The sequence below is a fragment of the Trichosurus vulpecula genome, chromosome 4 (genome assembly GCF_011100635.1).
Source record: "Trichosurus vulpecula isolate mTriVul1 chromosome 4, mTriVul1.pri, whole genome shotgun sequence".
Classification (NCBI taxonomy): domain Eukaryota; kingdom Metazoa; phylum Chordata; class Mammalia; order Diprotodontia; family Phalangeridae; genus Trichosurus; species Trichosurus vulpecula.
In genome coordinates this window covers 214,940,406-214,962,717 of record NC_050576.1, presented here as the reverse complement: position 1 = coordinate 214,962,717, position 22,312 = coordinate 214,940,406, and the positions used below count along the sequence as shown (strand labels likewise).

Genomic DNA, 22,312 nt, shown 5'->3' with positions numbered 1-22,312 from the left:
CCCATTCACATTCATGGTTAATTAAGTGTATTATCTTTCATCACTCTTCTACTTTTCTCTTCCCACTCTTCTCCACAAAGATGGGAAAAGGAATGTGACCAATAATAATAATCTAAGATTAAATACCCTCTCCCTACTTTTCTGCCTTTTCTCTCTAGAAGCTCAAAGGGTGACCAATGGTTCTTATGCTTTTTCTAATCCTTTGATTCTACTAAACTCCCATCACCGTGTCGCCACTTTTTGGTTTGTATATTTCTCCACCAAACGCTTTTGTACATTTGTTCAACTCTGGTTTATGCAATTCAGAATATGAGATGCCACTTCCCCCAACCTTGTCCTCCATATTTGCATATTCATGTCATACACCCAAACTATGGAAATAAGTTCCTCTCCCTTCATGTCTTTCTTAGTGTATTCTTTCTTCACCCTTTCTTTTCACCTTTTCTTAACACCAACAAAACCAGTCAGTCCTTTTGTTCCTATTTCATAACTTTTTCAATGCTGCTTTAAGACAGAGATTCTGAAAGAACGCTTCTCTTAACCCTGATTAGAACATAAGCATTTCTTCAATGTTGAGCCCCTTCCCTTTGCTCAAATGTAGCTTCCTAGCTTTCTCTTGATCCCAGTATTTGCATTTCAAAGTTTCTACACAGCTCTGGTGTTTTCATCAGGAATGGAAAATCCTCTGTTCTCTTAGAGGTTCTCCTCACTCCCCACAGAATCATATGCACTCTTTTCCTTTTAGGCTTCTGGAACATTTATTATATTCCAACATTTCTTTTGTAGTACTTGCAACATAGTCTTGTGTGATCCTGACTCTAAGTTCCTTGGTACTTCCTGGCTGCTTCTGGTACTTTTTCCCTTTGACTTAGAAGCTCTGGAATTTGGCTATGACATTCCCGAGTGTCTTCTATTTTAAGTTTATTTCAGGGGACCAACAGATCCTATTTTTACTTTGCCCTTTGGTACTAATAGAGCTGAGCTGGTTTCTTTTGTGAATTTCTTGAACTATGGTACCCAAGTTTTTCTTTTTGGTTTTTCAGGGAGTCTGTTGAGTCTTTAATTTTCTTGACTTGTTTTCCAGGTCAGGCATTTTTGATACTGTACAATTTCTATTTTTAAAATCTTTTGACTTTGTTGAAATATTTCTTATTGTCCAAGTAATTGAATACCATTGTTTCATTCTATTTTTCAGGAGTCCATTAGTTAGATAAGATTTTCCACCTTCTGTTCAAAGGTATTTATTCCCCCTTCCATTTTTTTTCCTCCAGAGCTTATTCATTTCTTTTCTTAAAAATTTTTTTAATCTTTTTGTTTGAGGGGGGAGGGCAGGGCAATTGGGGTTAAGTGACTTGCCCAAGGTCACACAGCTAGTGTGTCAAATGTCCGAAACCGGCTTTGAACTCATGTTCTCCTGAGTCCAAGGCTGGTGTGCTTATTCATTTCTAATTTCATTATTTATATTGTTTCATTTCTTCCAGACATTCTTGTATCCCTAAGGTCATTTTTTTACTCTACAATTCTGTACTTATGAAGTTACTGTTTTCATCTGAAGAACTTCCTGATTTTCTTTGAATCCCAATGACTTATTCAGTTTGGTGTTTTGTTTTTGTTTTCCCTGGTATTTCTTTTTTAGCACTCAGGCTACAATTCATTTACTGAGACAGTACTGGCTTCTCGTAAGGGAACTTTCTCCCAGGCTCTGCTGGATTCTGGCACTCCACCTCAAAGGCATGACCCTCTGGCATCTCTCTCCTATTATTAGCAAGCATTACGAGAAACTACTAGACACTTAACTGTGACTATTCAATATTGTTATTACCAAATCAAGTTTGAAATCAGTGTTTATTAAACTTCTATGTGCCAGGTGCTGTGGATACAAAGACCAAAAAAAAAAATCCCTGCTCACAGGGAGCTTCCATTCTATCAGAGGAAACATGGACATATGTAAGTACACACTGAACAAATACATACAGAATAAATGCGAAGTAGTTAGCAAGGGCACTAGCAGTTGGTGAGGGATAAGATTTAGGAAAAGCTTCACATAATTGGTACTTGAGTGGTTATCATGAAGGTGGAAACAAGGAGGTAGTGCAGTTAGGATGAGGACCTCCAGTACAAAGGCACAGACATGGAGTACCATGAATAAGATAGACCAGTTTGGCTGAATTATGTCGTGGGAAGGTGAGTAATATGTAGTGAGGTTGGAAAGATTAGCTTTTAAAATCCTTCATACCCTTGGTCAGCTAACAAGAGTTTACATCTTATCCTAAAGGCAGTAGAAAGTCACTGTAGTGTACCAAGTAGGAAAAGTGCATGGTCAGATCTTTTAAGGAAAATCATTTTGACAGCAAGGTAGATAGAGCAGAGTTGACAAACACATAGCCCACAGGCTACGTGTGACCCCCAATACTCTCCAGTGTACTGTCCCAAACCAGATTAAAATCTAACTGGGAAATATTTAACAAAGTAAATGAAAATATAATAAAAACCTATTTTAAAACTAAGTTCATAAGCAGCCTGCAGGGATCCTTACATATGGATAAATGGCCCATATTTTCATTTGAGTTTGACATCACTGGTGGAGTAGGGAGAGAATACCAGTCAGAAACCTGTTGTAATAATCTAAGTGAAAAATGATAAGGATCTGAACTAGGGTGGTGGCTGTGTGAAGAAAGAGGAAACACATCTAAGAGATTTTGTGGAGGTAGAAATAAGATTTAGTAACGGTTATCTGCAGTGAAAAAAAGTAAGAAGTCGAGGGATAACACTAGTTTGCAAACATGTGACACTTGAAGGGCAATGGTACCCTTAACAGGAAAGTTTAGAAGTAGGGACAAGTTCAAAGACGTAAAGTTGAGCTCTGTTTTGGACATATTAAGTCTGAAATGCTAATACCCAGGGGGCTGGAGCTTAGGGATACTTGCTCTGGATAAAGAGTGCAGAATTCTTTATCAGTAACCCAAGGGAACTGATAGGGTCACCAAGACAGTGTAGGTAAGAGGGCCCTGGACAGACCTCACCCCCAGCTGGGGGTGTGTGGGACACAATACGGATGATGAACCCAAAGGACTCAGAAGAAGCAGTCAGGCAAAGGAACCAAAAGAAAGCAGTCTGATGAAACTTGGAAGAGGAAAGAGTATCCAGGAGAAGGTGATCAACACTGTCATAAAGCAGAGAGATCAAGAAAGAAGAATGAATACTGAGAAAAGACCATGAGATTTGGATTTTAATCAATTAAAAGAATATCAGTAGGAGCAGTTTCAGTAGAGTTCAGATAAGAAGTCAAGCTGAAAAGAGTTGAGGGATGAGTGAGACTTAATGTATCCATCATACCTCAAAAGTTTACAAAAATTAGTCTTAAAGGAAATGACAACATGAACTGTCCTTAGGGGGTCCTTCAGCCCCCTTTAGAAACCATTAAATCCATTCTCCACACAATTTCTTGCATATTAGGTTTTAAGGTCACACACACACACACACACACACACACACTCTCTCTCACTCTCACACTCTCTCTAGATCCTTAATACTGGACTTAATTACATATGGGTTTAAAAAATAAAGTTAGTAAGATACCAAATATTAAAATTTCAACTTTATTTGGCCAATGTGTTCAGTTCCAACATTATGGTGGAAATGTTTAAAGTGTTATCAAGTTTGAGCTCAAACATCCGTGGCCCATACCCACACACTGCCCTCCCCAATTCCCAATAATCATAAGCGTCCTGGTTTACTGCATCAAGTAGGCCTTGGAAGAGAATCCAGTATTCACAGAGCAACTCACCAGAAAGTCGTGGAACAAAACCCTGTATCGTAACAGGGAAGAAGGTGGTACTACTTCTGGATCTAGTCTGAGGAGGGGAGCCAGAAACTATCTTCCCTTTCACCAATGATTGTTGTCACAAAAAAACACAAACAAACAAATGATGGCATAGTCCTATCCAACTCCAGAGCGTTAAAAAAGTGTCTTGAAAGCAAAAATACAAGGACATTCAGCCATGGTAACACTGGTGTGAAGGGGAGAGTCCTTGCATTTAGCTTAGTGGTTGCCCCTCCCCAGACTAAGGAATGGTTGATTCCAGGGAGGACTAGCTAAAAGGTGAGTGACACTGCTGTTTGACACCCTGACATGTTGTTGAATTATCAAATGTGTTAAAAAAAAAAAACCCTACAGGCAGGATTTTTTTTTAAAAGGATGACATGAACTTTCATAGGCGATATCATGAGTGTAGCATACACTAAAATGGTTTAGTAATGACAACAGCACTCATGCTTTTAACTTTACAACCCGCTTCAAACCAAAAAACGTGTGACAAAAAAAAAGTACAAAAAAAATTACACCACATCCCCCACCCCTTCCCCTGAAAGAATAGGAGTCTCACCAAATGATCTGGGCTATTAAAGATAACTCACTTTTCAAAAATTGAAAAGCAAAAAGGAAAGGACATTTGAATTTACATACATGTTAGAATGAATATTACTTTTAAAAAAATCCCTGGATTTTCAATCAACACTCTCCTTCAGCTGTGAATCTTACAAGTTTCCAGATGCATTTGCTGCTTGGTTGGAGCAGCCCATAATGTAGTGTCTTATTTTTGGGATATGTCAACTTAGTTCTCCTCTTTACAATTCATCTTTCGGGGCTACTTGATCATCATCTTCTTCCATATCTGGCTCTTCAGCTTCTTCCAAGTCTTCTAGATCCTATAGTTAAATAAATAAAAGGTTTTGATTACTTGTCAGTCCAACACTGACCTTTCCTTAGTATCCAGCCTAAACATCCAATACTCCAACTCAATACATCTGCTCCTTTATTCAAGGAAGCAGACTGGTTATTCTTGTTCCCTGAGGGGCTCACTTACACTGCCACTTATTAAGCCATAAAAACAATCATTCAGGTCTTTGAACAATTCATGAACATACTTCACAGGTATCAGGCAGTTTCCTCCTTACCAACCCCAACCACCTCAAAGGGATGAGAAATGAGGATACTCATACATAGAACAGGAGAAAAACCAAGTCCCCCCAACCTACAAGAAACCCCAATGACATGCCCATGATCTTTTAGATTTGTTTTAAAAAAACAGTACACAGGATTTGGAATGTTCAAAGACAGCCAGTCAAATAAGTTAGACACTATGCCAAGTACTGGATACACAAAGACAAAAATGAAATAGACCCTGCCCTCCAGTCACTTACAATCTATCAGGTGAGGGGCGGTGTGGTCATATAATTATCTACTGAATAAATCCAAAACAGGGAATGCACTAGCAGTTAGGGAGAAGGGGAGACATCAGGAAAAACTTCATGTAGAAGGTGGTGTTTGAGCTGTCTTGAAGAAAGTGAGGTAAAGATAAGGAGAGAGGGCCAATGCAAAGGCAAACAGAAAAAAGGAGAAGTGCCATGTGTGAGAAACAGAGAGAAGGCCAACTTCAAAAGGCAAGGAATGGAATAAATATATAATAAAGCTAGAATGATAGGGAGGGGACAGAGCCGAAAAGGCAGTGACTAGACTGAGCTCTCCCCAATACCCCTCCAAGACCTTTAAATAATGCCATAATAATTCTTGGAGCAGCAGAACTCACAAAAGGATAGGGTGAAATAATTTTCCAGCCAGACAACTTAGAAGGTCTGCAGGAAAGGTCTGTAGCACCTGGGTGAAAGTAGAGCACAGTCCAGCACAGGCTACACCAGCAGAGACTCAGCCCAAGCAAACCAGGAGCAGGCCTTGGGAGGCACTGAATAATCAGCAGCCAACAGCTGCTTTCAGAGCTCTCAGCCCACAGAAGGTAAGGGGGTTGAACAACTGGTCAGAAGGAGATTACAGGGGTCTCCTTGCCAGCACTGAGACAAGACTGTTGCTTTGCCCATACTTGGATCCAGGTCACAGTCCTGGGTGGCGGTCCACAGTGAGGAGGAACACTAGCACACCAGAGCCTGCAGGCACAGTGGAGCAAAGACCCTTGTCACAGTTCCAGGGCAGAAAAGAGTGCTTGCAATCGCTCACAGATCACAGCACAGGCCAAGAGAGTAGTAAACACACCTCTCCATAGATCATTCTACCTTGGGAGAACTGAAAACCCACAGGTCCCTAGAAGAATCTCTGAAAACAGCTGCACAAAACCCCTAAAGCTTGGGACAATTTGCCCTCCATCCTGGAAGAAGAGCCCTACTTTAACAAAAAGTTTAAAGGTAAAAAATGGGCTGAGAAAATAAGCAAACAGAAAAAACATTCTGACCACAGATTACTATGGTAATTACAGTCAGAAGAAGATAACAAAATCAAAGCTCCTTTACATTGAAAGCCTCCAAAAAAATATGAATGATTGGTTTCAGGCCATGGAAGAGCTCAAAAAGGACTTTCAAAATCAAGTAAGAGAGGTAGAGGAAAATTTGGGAAGAGAAATGAGAGTGATGTAAGAAAATCATGAAAAATGAGTCAATAGCTTGGTAGAGGAGACACACAAAAAATACTGAAGAAAATAACATCTTAAAAAACAGACTAGGCCAAATGGTAAAAAGAGGTACAAAAAGCCAATGAGAAGAATGCCTTAAAAAGCAGAATTGGCCAAATGGAAACAAAGGTACAAAAGCTCACTGAAGAAAATAATTCCTTAAAAATTAGACTTGAACAAATGGAAGCTGATGACTTTATGAGAAATCAAGAAACAATAAAATGAAACCAAAAGAATGAAAAAAATTTAGAAGACAATGTGAAATATCTCATTAGAAAACCACTGATCTGGAAAATAGATCCAGGAGAAAAAATTTTAAAATTATTGGACTACCTGAATGCCATGACCAAGAAATGAGCCCAGACGCATCTTTCAGGAAATTATCAAGCAAGGAAAACTGCCCTGACATTCTAGAATCAGAAGGTAAAATGGAAATTGAAAGAATCCACTGATCACCTCCTCAAGGAGATCCCAAATTGAAAACTCCCAGGAATATTCAAGCCAAATTTCAGAGCTCCCAGGTCAAGGAGAAAATATTCCAAGCAGCCAGAAAGAAACAACTGAAATACTGTGGAACCACAACCAGGATAACACAAGATTTATCAGTTTCTACATTAAAGGATTGAAAGACATGAAATATGATATTCCAGAGAACAAAGGAGCTAGGATTACAAGCAAGAATCACCTACCCAGCAAAACTGAGTATAATCCTTCAGGGGGAAAAGTGGAAATTCAATAAAATAGAGGTCTTTCAAGCATTCTTGATGAAAAGACCAGAGCTGAATAGAAAATTTGACTTTCAAGTACAAGACTCAAGAGAAGTATAAAAAGGTAAACAAGTAAGGGAACTTACATGGGACTTAATAAGGCTAAATTGTTTACATTCCTACACGGGAAGATGATACTTGTAACTCATAAGAACTTTTGCATTATTAGGGCATTTAGGAGTGTGTGTGTGTATATATATACATATACACACACACACATAATTTCTATATCTATGTATAAACAGACAGCACAAGTGTGAGTTGAATGTGAAGGGATGACATCTAAAAAAATAAAGGAGGGAGGGGAATGTACAGGGAGAAAGGGAGAGGGTAGAATGGGGCAAATTATCCCATATAAAAGAGGCAAGAAAAAGCTTTTACAGTGGAGGGGAAGAGGGGAGAGGTAAGGTAGAGTGAGTGACTCAAAGAGAGAGTAATAGACACACTCAATTAGGTACAGAAATCCATCTTAGAAAGTAGGAGGGGAAGGGGCTAAAGAGAAAGGAGGGGAGAATGCATGACAAAAGGGCAGATTGGGAGACGAGATAGTTAGAAGTAAAACACTTTTGAGGAGGGACAAGGCAAAGGGGGAGAGAAAGAACAGAACAAACGGAGGGGTGGGATGAAGAAGGGGAGGGATAGGATGGAGGGAAATACAGTTAGCAATAGTAACCATGAAAAAAATTTTTGACGCAAGTTTCTCAGATAAAGAGGCCTCATTTCTAAAACACATAGAAAACTGAGTCAAATTTATAAAAATAAGAGCCATTCCCCAACTGATAAATGATCAAAGATATAAACAGTTTTCAGATGAAAAAAAGCTATCTATAGCCATATAAAAAAATGCTCTAACTCACTGATTGGAGAAATGCAAATTAAAACAATTCTGGTACTACCTCATATGTATTAGATTGGCTAATAGGACAGAAAAGGAAAATGACAAATGTTGGAGGGGATGTGGGAAAAATGAGTGATACCCTTTTGGTGGAACTGTGAACTGATTCAACCATTCTATAGAGCAATTTGGAACAATGCCCAAAGGGCTATAAAACCATGCATACCCTTTGACCTAGCAATACCCACTGCTAGGTCTGTATCTCAAAAGAGGTTAAATTAAAAAAAAAAAGGAAAAGGACCTACATGTACAAAAATATTTACAGCAGCTCTTTTCTGGGGGCAAAAAACTGGAAACTGAGAAATTCCCCATCAATTGGGGAATGGCTGAACAAATCGTGAATGTGATTTCAGTGGAATACCACTGTGCTGTAAGAAATGATGAGCGGGATGCTCTCAGAAAAACCTGGAAAGACATGAGCTGATGCAAAATGAAATGTACTGTGTACAAAGTAACAGCAATATTGTAAGATGAGCAACTGTGAATGACTGAGCTATTCTCAACAATACAATGATCCAAGGCAACTCTGAAGGACTTAAGATGAAAAAAATGCCATCCATCCCCAGAGAAAGAACTGAGTGTCTGAATACAGATTGAAACTTACTTTTTTGAACTATTTTTCTTAAGGTTTTTTTTTGGGGGGGGGGGAGGGAATCTATGTTTGCTTTCACAACATGACTAAAATGAAAATGTTTTGCATGACTACACATGTATAACCTGTATTGAATTGCTTACCTTTTCAATGGTGGGTGGGGTGGGGAGGGAGGGAGAGAATTTGGAACTTTGTTTTGAAAACAAATGTCAAAAATTATTTTTACATGAAACTGGGAAAAATTGAAAAAATAAATTTAAAAAGACAGGGTGGGCCAGGTTGTCAAGGACTGATATTAAAAGCCATAGGCAATTATTGCAACTCGACCTATTCAGTAACTGATCAATATATAAAATGGATTTCCCAAATATCTACTTACTGCATTTAGAACTAAGGGGAGCTACAAATAAAAACACTACCTCTTATATGGCAACACATTATTCCTCCTTCCCTATTCCTACCCACTTTTAGAAATACTGAGAAAGACTATTTTTTCATAATCTTGGTCTAAAAATCAGTTTTCTCTTGAATAGAAGAAAATGCAGAGAAGATAGTTTCCTGGTCTAAAGTCCTTCTTACATACTATTAAGTGACTAATCAGTTTTTAATGGAGATGCCAAATCAGCCAAAGACAGACTTCTCTTTGAAATTAATTAAAGTACTGATTGACTAAGAGATGTCTTTAATTCAATTAATAGAACATAGTCTCTGGAGTTTACCTTTGACCAGGAGAAAAGGAGAATTCTTAAGAATGTTTAAATAAGGAAGGAATGGTTTTAGACAAATGATTCTCCAGGGTGATTATTATTCTATTTGATGAATCAAAACTGTTACCTAGATGGTATCCTCTTATCTGATCTTGAGGAATTTTTCACTTTGTTCTTAAACCCTATAAATTACGTATGGAAAAGGGCTAGGGCAGAGCTATTCTTGATTAATTTATTTTTAGTTTTCAACATTCACTTCCATAAGTTTGGGTTTTAAATTTTCTCCCCTCCCTCCCCTTACCCCTCCCCAAGACGGCATGCAATCTGACACAGGATCTACACATACATTCATATTAAACATATTTTCACATTAGTCATGTTGCAAAGAAGAGTTAGGGCCAAAGGGAGGAACCACAAGAAAGAATGCTTCAATGCGCATTCAGACTCCACAGTTCTTTCTCAGGCAGAGATATGTTCAAAGGAAAGATGAATTTCTGGCCCCTTGGATTCTCTCAGCCAGAGGTTTTTAACCTTTTTGTGTCATGGATCCCTTTAGCAGTTCAGTGAAACCTATGGACACCACCCCCAAAGCATTTTTAAATAATTGAAGAAAATGCTAAGTTTCCAGTTAGGTAAGTGAAAATAAAGATAGGGCTTTTTTCCCATCCAAATTCACAAAGACCCCAAAGTACCTAGAATTATTTCAGTAGTCTGTCTCTAGAAGATGTGGCATAAAACACAAAATAAAGAGTTTTTCTTCCACTTGTGTCTTTAAGATGGTTGCAATCTAACTGATAGGACAAGCACAGTCTAGGGCAGAAAATTCTTACTGTGAAGTTTAGATTTAGTCAAAGGGCCACACTGGAGGACCTAGAGGGCCACGTGTTGCCTCGAGGCTGAAGATTCCCCACCCCTGGTAGGGAATACAAAGACATATACACAAGGGACAGAAGAAAGCTACTTGTGACCAAGAGTTAGCACGGGTAGGATGAGGTGGGGCTACTCTAGAAAGGGCTCAAAGAACAATTAGATGGGGTTTTTTTTTAAAAAGTCACACACTCTGGCTATGCATATTTGTAATGGGTTTTGTTTTTCTTGCCTTTTCAATAGATGGGAGAGGAAGAAGATGGAGGGAGAGAATCTGGAACTGAAAATAAAACTGATATTCTCTAAAAAGATAAGAGTTCAGAACAAGGAAAGAGCGTCTTAGCAAGGTGGTAGGGTCATCTCATCCCGTGGATCAGAATTTCGCTGTCAAATTTAAGATCCAGCTCATTAAGAGTAAACAGCATTCAATCATCTAGAGTTATGTTTGTGTGAAGCACTTTGAACTGCAAAAGCTTAAAGAATGTGCTAACATTCAAGACCCTCCACCCAAACCCGTCTAAAACCACGTGTCCTACCCCATCTTCTCTGATCTGTTTATAGTATAGCTAGGGGAGCGAGGGACATAATGGTTACTTCCTAGTAGGATGAACTCTGTAAGCAGCAATCTAAGCCTGTAGGTCAGAACTATTCATGGAAGGAAGGGCAGAGTGTGCAAGGATAGAATCCAGAGTATGGATTCTACACATTTATCAAAAGATTTTTCTCTCACTAAAGATATAGATCTATGCTGGTAAAATACTTACATCATCATCCCCTGCCCCATCTAGTCCACCACTCTCCAGGAACTTTTTGAAACCTTCTAGTGTTCTCTCTCCATTGTAATCAATTACCTGTAGGGAAAGGGGAGGGAAAAGAGGTGAAACCAATACCATTTAAACCCCACAGCCCACCTATGACAACTTTTACCCCCAAAAACCTCTCCCTTCCTACACAAAGTCAAGGAGCTCAGGAAATGTTCCTTTCCATTAACCCACAAGGGAAAGAGCTTCTGCCGTGGGGTACCAAAACCAAAAGCCAAACCCCCACTTACAGCTCTTCCACTCCTTCCCCACCAACAAAAGGCCCCTTCCCAGCTCCCTTACCTCTGCGCTAAAGCAGCCCCAACCCGATCCTTCCTAGCTCCTGGCTCCCTGGATGACAGATCCCACAGAGAGGCTCTCAAGTGGACTTGAGGGAAGGCAGTGGCATTGGGAAGGCAGGTTATGAGAAGAGTACATGCTAGCATCATTTGCATGGAAGCAAGTCTTAACCAGCCCGAGATCAATCCCACCCTCCCCACCCCAAATCTCAGAAACACACCTTAGCTTCACAGATAAAAAGTAGCTCTTCCTTCTCCTTCCCCACCCCCCCCCATCCAACATTAACATCAAGGTCATAGACAAAGTCATCCCACTGCAATAGGTCCTTCCCCTCTCCCACTTCTCTGTGCTGTGAAATCCTTACCGTTCTGTCAGCGCTTGCAGGGAAGAACTTTAACGTGGGGAAACTGTGGACCTTAACTGCCTCTACTTCATTAGCTGTTGAGTCCATCTTGGCGATGACTATACTTTCATGATCCTTATAAGTCTCTCCCAATTTGTCCCAAATGGGAGCCAACTGTTTGCAGTGACCACACCAGGGGGCATCTGTAAAGGTGACAGGTCAACAGTCAGCACAAGCAGGCCACTTCTCCCCGTCCCTTATGCTATGAACAGACTGCTTTGCTACTCCAGTTAGGCCTTTCTATATTGCAAAAGGAAAAAAAATTACAATTCCACTTACAGAATTCCACAAAGACATTCTTTTTTTCATCAAAAGCAACTTCTTCAAAGTTCTTCCCAACTAGTACTTTAACAGGCTGCTTGTCCCAGTCATCAGGTAGGTCCTGGCTCATTAAATGGGGCTAAAAGTCAAACATATATAGGGAACCAACAATAAACAAGTGCTCCAGAAGGCCACTGGGCCCTATGCTAGCAGTGCCTCTACTCAATGAGTCGAATGAGACTTTTCTCTCCATCTTGGTTATTCCTCTTTCACAAAGAAGTAGGCTGAGCAGGGAGGGACTGAAGTTTAACTAGGGGATCATACCATGATGATACTGCTCAGCTGACAACCCAAACAATTACTGCAAATTACAAGGAGGAAAACGGGGGCAAAGGTTTGCCCAGAAAAACGAGAGACATAAACCTTCTTATTTGCTGAGGACATGGGAACACTGGTTATAAGACAACTAACCAGCTCTAATGTATATCTAAGTAGCCCCAATAGCAAGAGGGATTCATTGTGGCCACTGTATATTAAAAGAAGAGTTATTTTTGTGCTGCATTGCTGCATCTAGTCTCATGGGTTATGCTCTTTGGCTACTCTGTGTACTGTTTGGTAGATACTCTACAGAAAGCTGCAGGGGGTCTGAGATAAAGATAGCTCAAAAGGCTATGGTGACCTTGCTCTGAGAGTTTGTACATATGGGTCGTGCTTATGCTATTTAAGCCAAATCATCAAGAAATCTAGGTTTTAGTTTTCTTATCTGTAAAAATTACAGTAAAATTCCTTTCAGTTCCAATACCTTGACTTTGCCCTCCAAAAATCGGTCACAGAATTCCTTTATCTTTTCTGCCGTTAATTCATCTGACTCAGGCTTGTACTTGGTCATCTCCTCTTCCAAAGTGATGAGGCGGACAGCTGGGCACTCTTCCTTCTTTAGGCCAAAGAACTCAAGGATCCTCTGATTGTCAGTGTGGTCACTATCAATGAAGATAAACAGGATCTTGGGAACAAAAGAAAGATTTGACATTAGAAAAATATGAGCTATTCAAGATAATTCTTGCCTTTCCTGGTCAAGTTCATGCTAAAAAAAAGTTATGTTCTCTAGCTTAAACTTTAGATCTGATATTCCCAGACTACACCAAATGGCAAGTATAAGAAAGTATCAAAGAACCACACGTTCCCTTTTATTCCTCCATTCTTAAGACATAAACAATAGACGATAAATACCTGCCCAACCCTTTTTTAAAGGGAAAATTTTTAATGATTTTCTACTAAGATTTCCCTAGCAGAGGTGGGAGCAAGGTAGCCTAGCAAAGGCATCAAGCTGCTCACAACTAGTGCTCCTTAACAACTACTAAGCATCTTTTTGGAGGTGGGCTGGGGTTGGGAAAGATGTATGACAGTAGAGAGCAATTCTATTTAGCAAACAATTCCACTGACGAGATGAATACAGAAGACAGCAATTAAAATGTTAAGATTTTTAAAATTCACAGTCATGACTCCAAACTATGATCAGTTTGTTATACTTTCTTTAACATAATATGAAAACTGCCTGTTGAATGTTAAGCCCATGCACAAGACAGGCAATGCCTCCCTTAATCAACATTCCATTTATTTCTGATTGTACAGAAGAATAAACTTTATCATGAGTTTACCTCAGGCAAGGTCGGATTCCTTCCTTCCCAAAAATGTATCTAGAGCTACTAAAAATTTGTATTTATAAGATAAGTCTATAAAAATAGTCCTCTGAATTGTACAAGGGAGGTGCTAGGGACCACTATCAAGAGACTGGTAGAAGAGGTTATTCAAATTCCGTCTCCTTTTCTTCAGGCTCAGTCAGAGGTAAGTGGTCATTTTGAGTCACTCTTTGGTTAGTCACTTCTGTTCATTCTCCTTTCGAGTAAAACTCCCCGGATTATCCTTCCCGGCTGTCTTTTGGGACTCAGATTCATATTTAACAGGAATTTGTTTAACTGACAAAGACCTCCTGTTGGGCTCCTCCCTTAGTTGTCCTTCCTCATATGTTGGCTCCCTCCCTTTGGACACTAGGCAGGCAGGTAAAAGGATTTACCACTGAGCCATTTTTCTTTTTTTTTTTTTTTAATTTAAATTTATTTATTTAACATATTTGGTTTTCAGCATTGATTTTCACAACAGTTTGAATTACAAATTTTCTCCCCATTTCTACCCTCCCTCCACTCCAAGATGGCATATATTCTGGTTGCCCTGTTCCCCAGTCAGCCCTCCCCTCTATCACCCCCCTCCCCTCTCATCCCCTTTTCCCTTCCTTTCTTGTAGGGCAAGATAAATTTCTACGCCTCATTGCCTGTGTATCTTATTTTTTAGTTGCGTGCAAAAACTTTTTTTTTTTTTTGAACATCTGATTTTAAAACTTTGAGTTCCAAATTCTCTCCCCTCTTCCCTTCCCACCCTCCCTAAGAAGTCGAGCAATTCAACCTAGGCCACACATGTATCATTATGTATAACCCTTCCACAATACTCATGTTGTGAAAGGCTAACTACATTTTGCTCCTTCCCAACCCATCCCGCTTTATTGAATTTTCTCTCTTGACCCTGTCCCCTTTCCAAAGTGTTTGTTTTGATTACCTCCACCCCCATCTGCCCTACCCTCCATCATCCCCCCCCCTTTTATTTTTTTTTTATCTTCCTCCCTCTTCTTTCCTGTGGGGTAAGATACCCAACTGAGTATGTATGGTATTCCCCCACTGAGCCATTTTTCTAAACCCAGACTTCTTCGTTTTGTCATTTTCCCCTAAGAATTTACTTTTACTCTACGATAACATTGTTTAAAGTCAAGTACCTTTCCCTTGAAACTTTCTGCTGCTTTTTTGAAGTTATTCAGTTTCTCATCATAGTCAGAAACACTCTTTGGCAGGAACAAAAGGATATGAGTCTTGATTTCACCTCCAAAAATTTTGGGGGCCGTCTGGTGAACACAGAAACAGATGTTAAAGAAAATGAGAAAATCACATGAAGGCACTTCCCATTCAGGGCCTTCTGTCATTCACATATTTAGAAAACCACAAGTCATTCAGCAATCAGCTCTGACTTACCAATTACACGGACTCAATCAAGAATTCATTATGTACCTATAACATGATGGGCCCCAGGGATACAAAGAATAAACACAGTTCCTGACCTCAACTGTCTTATATTTTATTGAAGTGGGAGCCAACACCCATACGAATAGGCACATATAAAATAAATGCAATTTGGGGGGAGGTAGGTCAAGCAAAGTTTCATGGAATAGGTGGGGTTGTCAAGCTTTGATGGAAACAAAGAATTTTAAGAGGCAGAAGGAGTGAGAAGGGAGCACACTCTAGGTATGAGGGACAGCCAGTTGTAAGGCATAAAGATACAGATGGAATGCCAAGTATAAAAAACAGAGAAGGCCAGTTTGGACTGAGTGAAAAGTACAGGAAGGGGAGATGTACAATAAGACTGGGAAAGGAGGTTGGAGTCAAGTTGTGAAGGATTTAAAATTTCAAACAGAAGAGATCTGATCCTAGAGATAATTGGGTGCCAATGGAATTTACATAGTAGGGGATCAACTGAAGAACAGAGTTGAGAGGTAAGAACGCCAATTAGGAGGCTACTGCATAATCCAGGAAAAAGGTAATAAGGGCCTAAAACAGAGAAGGGGTCAGATATGAGAGATGTTAGTGATGCTAAGACTTGGTTTCTGGATCCATGAATTGTATCTCCAGTGCCTGGCACACAGGAGGTGTTTATTAAATACTTATTAACTCAGTGAAGGAGAGTGAGGACAATGCTGAGGTTAAGAAACAGGGAGACTGGGGGCGGAGCCAAGCTGGTGGCTGACAAGCAGGTCACTCCAAACACCTATAAAAATGGCTCTGAACAAATTCTAGAGCTGCAGAACCCACAAAATAGCAGAGAGAAGCAGGGCTCCAGCCCAGGACAGCCTGGATGGTCTCTGGGAAGGGTCTATCACACGGATCTGGGAGCAGAGCAGAGCACAGCCCAGCGTGGGCCACGCCTGGACCAACCAGACCAGGAGCTGGGCAGAACAGGCCATAGGGCCCTGAATCATTGAGCTGTGGCAGTTACCAGACTTCTTAACCCACAAACACCAAAGACAACAGAGCAGGTTAGTGGGGAAAACTTCCGCGACAGAGTGAAAGGAGCTCATGGTCGGCCACCGGAGGTGGAGGTGGTACAGCTCTGAAGCTGCTTCCAGAGCTACAGCTGCAGTTGCTTCTGGCCCCAGGCCCACCCAGTGGGAGGAATTAAGCCTTAGAGCTGGAGTGCAAAGCCTCCTTTGCCCAGTCTGGATCTGGGCTCCAATCCTGGTTGGCGGTTCTTGGGGGAGAAGTAGCGCTGTCATGGCTGAGCTTGCTGTGTACAAGTAGCTCTGAAAACAGCAGCATAGCCCCTCAGGCTTGGGACAAAGTACTCTCTACTCTACAAGCAGTCACACCCCGATGAAAAACTCAAGGGCCAAGTAGTTGGCTGGGAACATGGCCAAGCAGAGAAAATGCTCTCAGATTCAGACTCTGGAATCTTTTTTTGGTGACAAAGAAGACCAAAACATACAGCCAGAAGAAGTCAACAAAGTCAAAGAGCATACATCAAAAACCTCCAAGAAAAATATGAATTGGGCTCAGGCCATGGAAGAGCTCAAAAAGGAGTTGGAAAAGCAAGTAAGAGAAGTAGAGGACAAACTGGGAAGAGAGAGTGATGCGAGAAAACCATGAAAAACAAGTCAATGACTTCCTAAAGGAGACCCCCCCCAAAATACTGAAGAAAATAACATCTTAAAAATAGACTAACTTGCTGAGTGAGCGGAGCAGAGTCAGGAGAACGTTGTACACAGCCACAGATATATGGATTCCGTGAGGACTAACCCTGACATACTGTGCTTTTCTCAGCAACCTAAGGGGCAAGGACAACTCCAGGGGACTCACGATGGAGAATGCTATCTTCATCCAGAGAAAGAACTGCGAAATTTGAATACAGATTGAGGCGCACTACATGCTTGCCTTTTTTGCTTCTTTTTTGTTTTTGGGTTTTTTTTTTTTGGTTCTGTTTCTTCTTTCTCATGATTCATTCCATTGGTCAAAATTCTTCTCCACGACTTGACTAGTGCATAAAATAATTCAATGCGAAGTTATACATGACAGTTATATGAGATTCCATGCCGTCTTGGGGAGGGAGGGGGGAGGGAGGGGAGAAAAACTGGAACTCAAAACTATGTAGAACCGTGTGTGGTAAACTAAAAATAAATAAAGAAATTCAAAAAAAAAATAGACTAACTCAAATGGCAAAAGAGCTCCAAAAAGACAATGAGGAGAAGAATGCCTTGAAAGGCTGAATTAGCCAAATGGAAAAGGAGGTCCAAAAGACCACTGAAGAAAATACCACCTTAAAAATTAGATTGGAGCAAGTGGAAGCTAGGGACTTTATGAGAAATCAAGATATTATAAAACAGAACCAAAGGAATGAAAAAATGGAAAACAATGTGAAATATCTCATTGGAAAAACCACTGACCTGGAAAATAGATCCAGGAGAGATAATTTTAAAATTATTGGACTACCTGAAAGCCATGATCAAAAAAGAGCCTAGCTATCATCTTTCAAGAAATTATCAAGGAAAATGCCCTGATATTCTAGAGCCAGAGGGTAAAATAGAAATTGAAAGAATCCACCCATCACCTCCCGAAAAAGATCCCAAAAAGAAAACTCCTGGGAATATTGTCACCAAATTCCAGAGCTCCCAGACCAAGGAGAAAATACTGCAAGCAGCCAGAAAGAAACAATTTGAGTATTGTGGAAACACAATCAGGATAACACAACATCTAGCAGCTTCTACACATTAAGGGACTGAAGGGCTTAGAATATGATATTCCAGAGGTCAATGGAGATAGGATTAAAACCAAGAATCACCTACTCAGCAAAACTGAGTATCATCCTCCAAGGCAAAATATTGATTTTCAATAAAATAGAGGACTTTCAAGCTTTCTCAGTGAAAAGACCAGAGCTGAACAGAAAATTTGACTTTCAAACACAAGAATCAAGAGAAGCATGAAGAGGTAAACAAGAAAGACAAATCATAAGGGACTTACTAAAGTGGAACTGTTTTGTTTATATTCCTACATGGAAAGATGATGTGTGTAATTCATGAGACCTCAGTATTAGTGTAGCTGAAGGGAACAGACATATACATACATACATACATACATACACACACACACACACACACACACACACACAAAGGGACCAGGGTGAGTTGAATATGAAGGGACGATATCTAAAAAAATAAAATCAAATTAAGGGATGAGAGAGGAATATATTGAGAGAGGGAGAAAGGAAGAGACAGAATGGGGTAAATTATCTCACATAAAAATGGCAAGAAAAAGCAGTTCTGTTGGAAGGGAAGAAGGGGCAGGTGAGGGGGAATGAGCGAATCTTGCTCTCACTGGATTTGACTTGAGGAGGGAATAACATACACACTCAATTGGGTATCTTACCCCACAGGATAGGAGGGGGAAGGGGATAAAAAAGTGGGGACGATAGAAGAGAGGGCAGATGGGGGAGGAGGTAATCAAAAGCAAACACTTTCAAAAAGGGACAGGGTCAAGGGAGAAAATTGAATAAAGCGGGGCAGGATAGGAGGGAGCAAAATATAGTTAGTCTTTCACAACATGAGTATTGTAGAAGGGTTTTGCATAATGACACACATGTGGCCTACGCTGAATTGCTTGCCTTCTTAGAGAGGGTGCGTGGGTAGGGAAGAGGGGAGAGAATTTGGAACTCAAAGTTTTAAAAGCAGATGTTCAAAAAAAAAGTTGTTTTTGCATGCAAAAACATAGAAATGCATAGAAACGTATAGAAATCTATCTTTCCCTATAAGAAAGTAAAGGAAAAGGGGATGGAGGGAGTGGGGTGACAGAAGGGAGGGCTGACTGGGGAATGAGGCAATCAAAATATATGTCATCTTGGAGTGGGGGGGAGGGTAGAAATGGGGAGAAAATCTGTAACTCAAAATCTTGTGGAAATCAATGCTGAACACTAAAAATATTAAATAATAAAATATGAAAAAAGAAACAGGGAGACTTCTCTTGATTCCCTTGACATAAAGGGAAGAGGGGTGGGGTATGAGAAGCTTGTGGGATATTCAATTAGAAGTAGGCTCAACTAGAGCTCATGAGAGATACTAGGGCTGGATAGAGAGATCTAGAAATCATCTGGCTAAAGATCACTGAACCCATGGAAGCTAATGAGGTTAGCACATGAGAATGCAAGGACAGAAGAGTACCAAAGGTAGTCTGTTGAGGGTACACCAAACGTTAGGTAACATGATACAAGTGATGAACCAGCAAAGAAGACTGAAAAAGAGTGATCAGATGAAAAGGGGAACTAAGAGAGCAGTTATCAGGAAAAAGCCAAAGAGAAAGTCAACGGTATAAAATACTGTTGAGAGTTCAAGAAGTGCGAGGCTTCAGAAAAGGCCAGATTTGGCATTTAAGAGATGGCTAGGAACTTTGGAGACAATTTCAACTTGGCAATTGACACATTAGTCAAATTGCTTAGGGTTGAAAAAAGACTGAAGAGGCAAATGAAGGCAATAAGTATAAACAGCTTTTTCTAAGAGCACAGCATGGGAATGGGAGCAGAGACATAAAAGGATGGCAGAATCTAGGTTTAAGGATGGAAGGACATGTGCATGTTTGTAGGAAGTAGGAAAAGATCAGGAGATTAGAAAAAGGGGATTACTGGGGGGGGCAAGTTGATGGAGAAGGCAGGAAGGGTTGACTTTGGCAAATAAGGTTACATTTTCAGAGACTAGAGAAAAAGGAGAGAATGGAAGAGAAGAATCAGAACACAGGACTGTGAGATATGGAGAAGGATGAGCTCATGGTGAATAGTTTCTACTTTTTCAACAGAATATGAGGCAAAGTCCTCAGCTGAGGGTAGAGAAAGGAGATGGCTTGGGAGGTTTGGAGACTAGAAAAGGTTTGGAATCTGATCTGTGGGAAGTGCAATAATCAATAGTGAGGGCTAAAAGGGTTGCCTTTCTGCTATAAGGGCTCCAGTGGAATCACAGAACACACATTTTTTTTCTCAGCCTGGCTTCCTAATTTCCTCTAGCTCTATTCATGAGCACCCGAATAGAAGCTGAGGAGGCCAGTGATGGGAGTAACCCAAGGTTGGGGTCTGGAAAGACATTAGTGTTCATAGGACTAGGGGACAAAGAGGTCTGAGAGTAGAGGACAATGCAGAGTTAAACTAGTTAACTATGAGTTGAAACTGGGGAGGGAGAAAAGTGAAGTTAAAGTAGGAATAATATCCTGGGAGAGGACTGAGGAATCAAGGGATCGAAGGTCCCGTGAGTACAAAAAATAAATGGTTTTAGGAAAGCTAAGGCATAGCATGAGATGACTGACAAGAGGTTATTATCTGATAAAGGAATTCTGGAGGTTTTGAACACAGAAATGAAAGGCTTGCGAAAAATGGTAAAAATCAAGAGTGTCATCTCCTATCCCTATGTGTAGCTGAGGTGGAAGAAAAATTAGGTCATAGGATTTGAAAAAAAAGAGTAACCTGGGGGTTACTCAGAACTGTCAGTTAAAAAATGAGAATTCTAGGGAGATAACAGAAGGAGAAGACAGGAGTAGAGTGGGATATTGGAAGGGTAGGGTTCAGGTTTCCAGGATGAGAGTAGAGCAGTGAGAGCTTAGAATGGGGTGGCTTGCTCTTAGGCAGTCAGCAATTCATTATCACAGGGATTATGATAGAAGGAAGTAGTGTGAAAGGTATACAAGAGGAGTCTGAGCAGAGAATGTAGAGCATTCCTGGTACCTGAAGGTCTTAGCAGGTGAATGGATTCCAAAGCAACAAAGGATCTGCTGGAACAGAGCCACAGGAACGTCTTAGTTCCCAATTCTTGAACTTTCCTTCATTGAGTTAGTAATATGTGGTATGGCAAAAAGCTTCCTACCTGCTCAGTGAACTCAATGACCAAGGGCAGCCGGTGGTAATTAACAAAAGTCAGTAGGTTTTCCTTGGTAATCTCTCCTTCGAAGTTGTTTCGACCTTCGTCAAACTGAGGAAAGAAAAAGGTTAAAAGTTAAGCCCTATGTACATACACTTGACCCATTTTGGGCTCTCACCAGTAGGACAGTTTGGCAGCATCTCTGCCTAGTACCTTTGTATACCCTACAGATCCTAGCAACAGAGAAAAGAAAACAGGATCATACAGTCAACAGCCAATTTTTCCCAATAATACCTCGCCCTAGATCCAAGATTCCTTGCCACAAGCTAACAAGGAATTTTTATAACTACCATTCTAGCCAAACTCAAATCCAAGTGCTCACAGATATAAGGAATTAATCTGAAAATCAAGCAGAGCTCTGACAGAGAAAGTTGCAGACCTCAATCCTTGATACTGCTCTACTGAACTGGAAAAGTAGTCATGAAGAAAGGCCATCAACCTAAAGCCAGTCAATGAATCCAAGTCAGTGGGAGGCTGAAGAAAGTGTTATTCTGGGTAATAAGAACCAATAAGCAGTGATGAAGAAGTGCTTCCCATTTACTAAGGAAGCAACCAAAGAAGAGGTATACTAAAACACAGCTGATACTGCATTTGCTGATGAACAGTAGTTTACTTATAAGAGCATTTTGTCTCCACAGGGTATAAGGTGGCATCAGGGATAAAAGCATAGATGTTCACTGGAGATAAGCCTCAATCTAATGCCAAAACCCATTTCATCATAAAACAACACCTATTTTTGCCCTCAATTCTGGGAACCCTCATTTTCTATGGTGCCAGGAAAAAAAAGGACATTGGTACATTAGGGTTCAAATGCACACCATCCATTTATCCCAAAAGTTTTATTTAGGGCATGGGTCAGAGTTTTATTTCTGAAACACAAGTGGCTCAGCAACATATTCTACATTGCTGACCTCTCAGCCTGGGAAAAGAGTTAAAAATCTGAGTTATTCTTTCATTTTTTAGTAAAATGCAATTACCTGGTACTAACAAAAATGGTTCTTTAAAAGGAGGTCTCACAGCTCAAGGCATTTAAGCCTTTATTATTGACAACAGCAAGCTTCTAAAACCAACTTCCTATTTCTCTTAATTTTTGGAAAGGTACAGCTGCTTCAGGCACATGCCCATGCATCTTAATTTCCAGTTTGGACAAAATTAACAGAGATAGTTACAAAGGTATCCTGTTCCTGCTTACACATCTGCTAGAAATGACAAAAATAATTTT

At 40.3% G+C, this 22,312-nt stretch overlaps 1 protein-coding gene across 1 annotated transcript in view; it reads right to left on the bottom strand.

Moving 5' to 3' along the window:
- Positions 1 to 1,826: 1,826 nt before the first annotated feature.
- The window catches only part of P4HB (prolyl 4-hydroxylase subunit beta), a 32,501-nt gene continuing 12,015 nt past the window's right edge, over positions 1,827 to 22,312 (bottom strand). The window contains exons 5-11 of the mRNA XM_036754098.1: positions 21,037 to 21,141; positions 14,875 to 15,000; positions 12,853 to 13,053; positions 12,069 to 12,189; positions 11,751 to 11,932; positions 11,051 to 11,137; positions 1,827 to 4,707 (exon numbers count right to left, since the gene is read on the bottom strand). Of these exons, the coding sequence (XP_036609993.1) occupies positions 4,627 to 4,707; positions 11,051 to 11,137; positions 11,751 to 11,932; positions 12,069 to 12,189; positions 12,853 to 13,053; positions 14,875 to 15,000; positions 21,037 to 21,141 (903 nt within the window). The 3' untranslated portion in view covers positions 1,827 to 4,626. The remainder of the gene's footprint in view (positions 4,708 to 11,050; positions 11,138 to 11,750; positions 11,933 to 12,068; positions 12,190 to 12,852; positions 13,054 to 14,874; positions 15,001 to 21,036; positions 21,142 to 22,312) is intronic.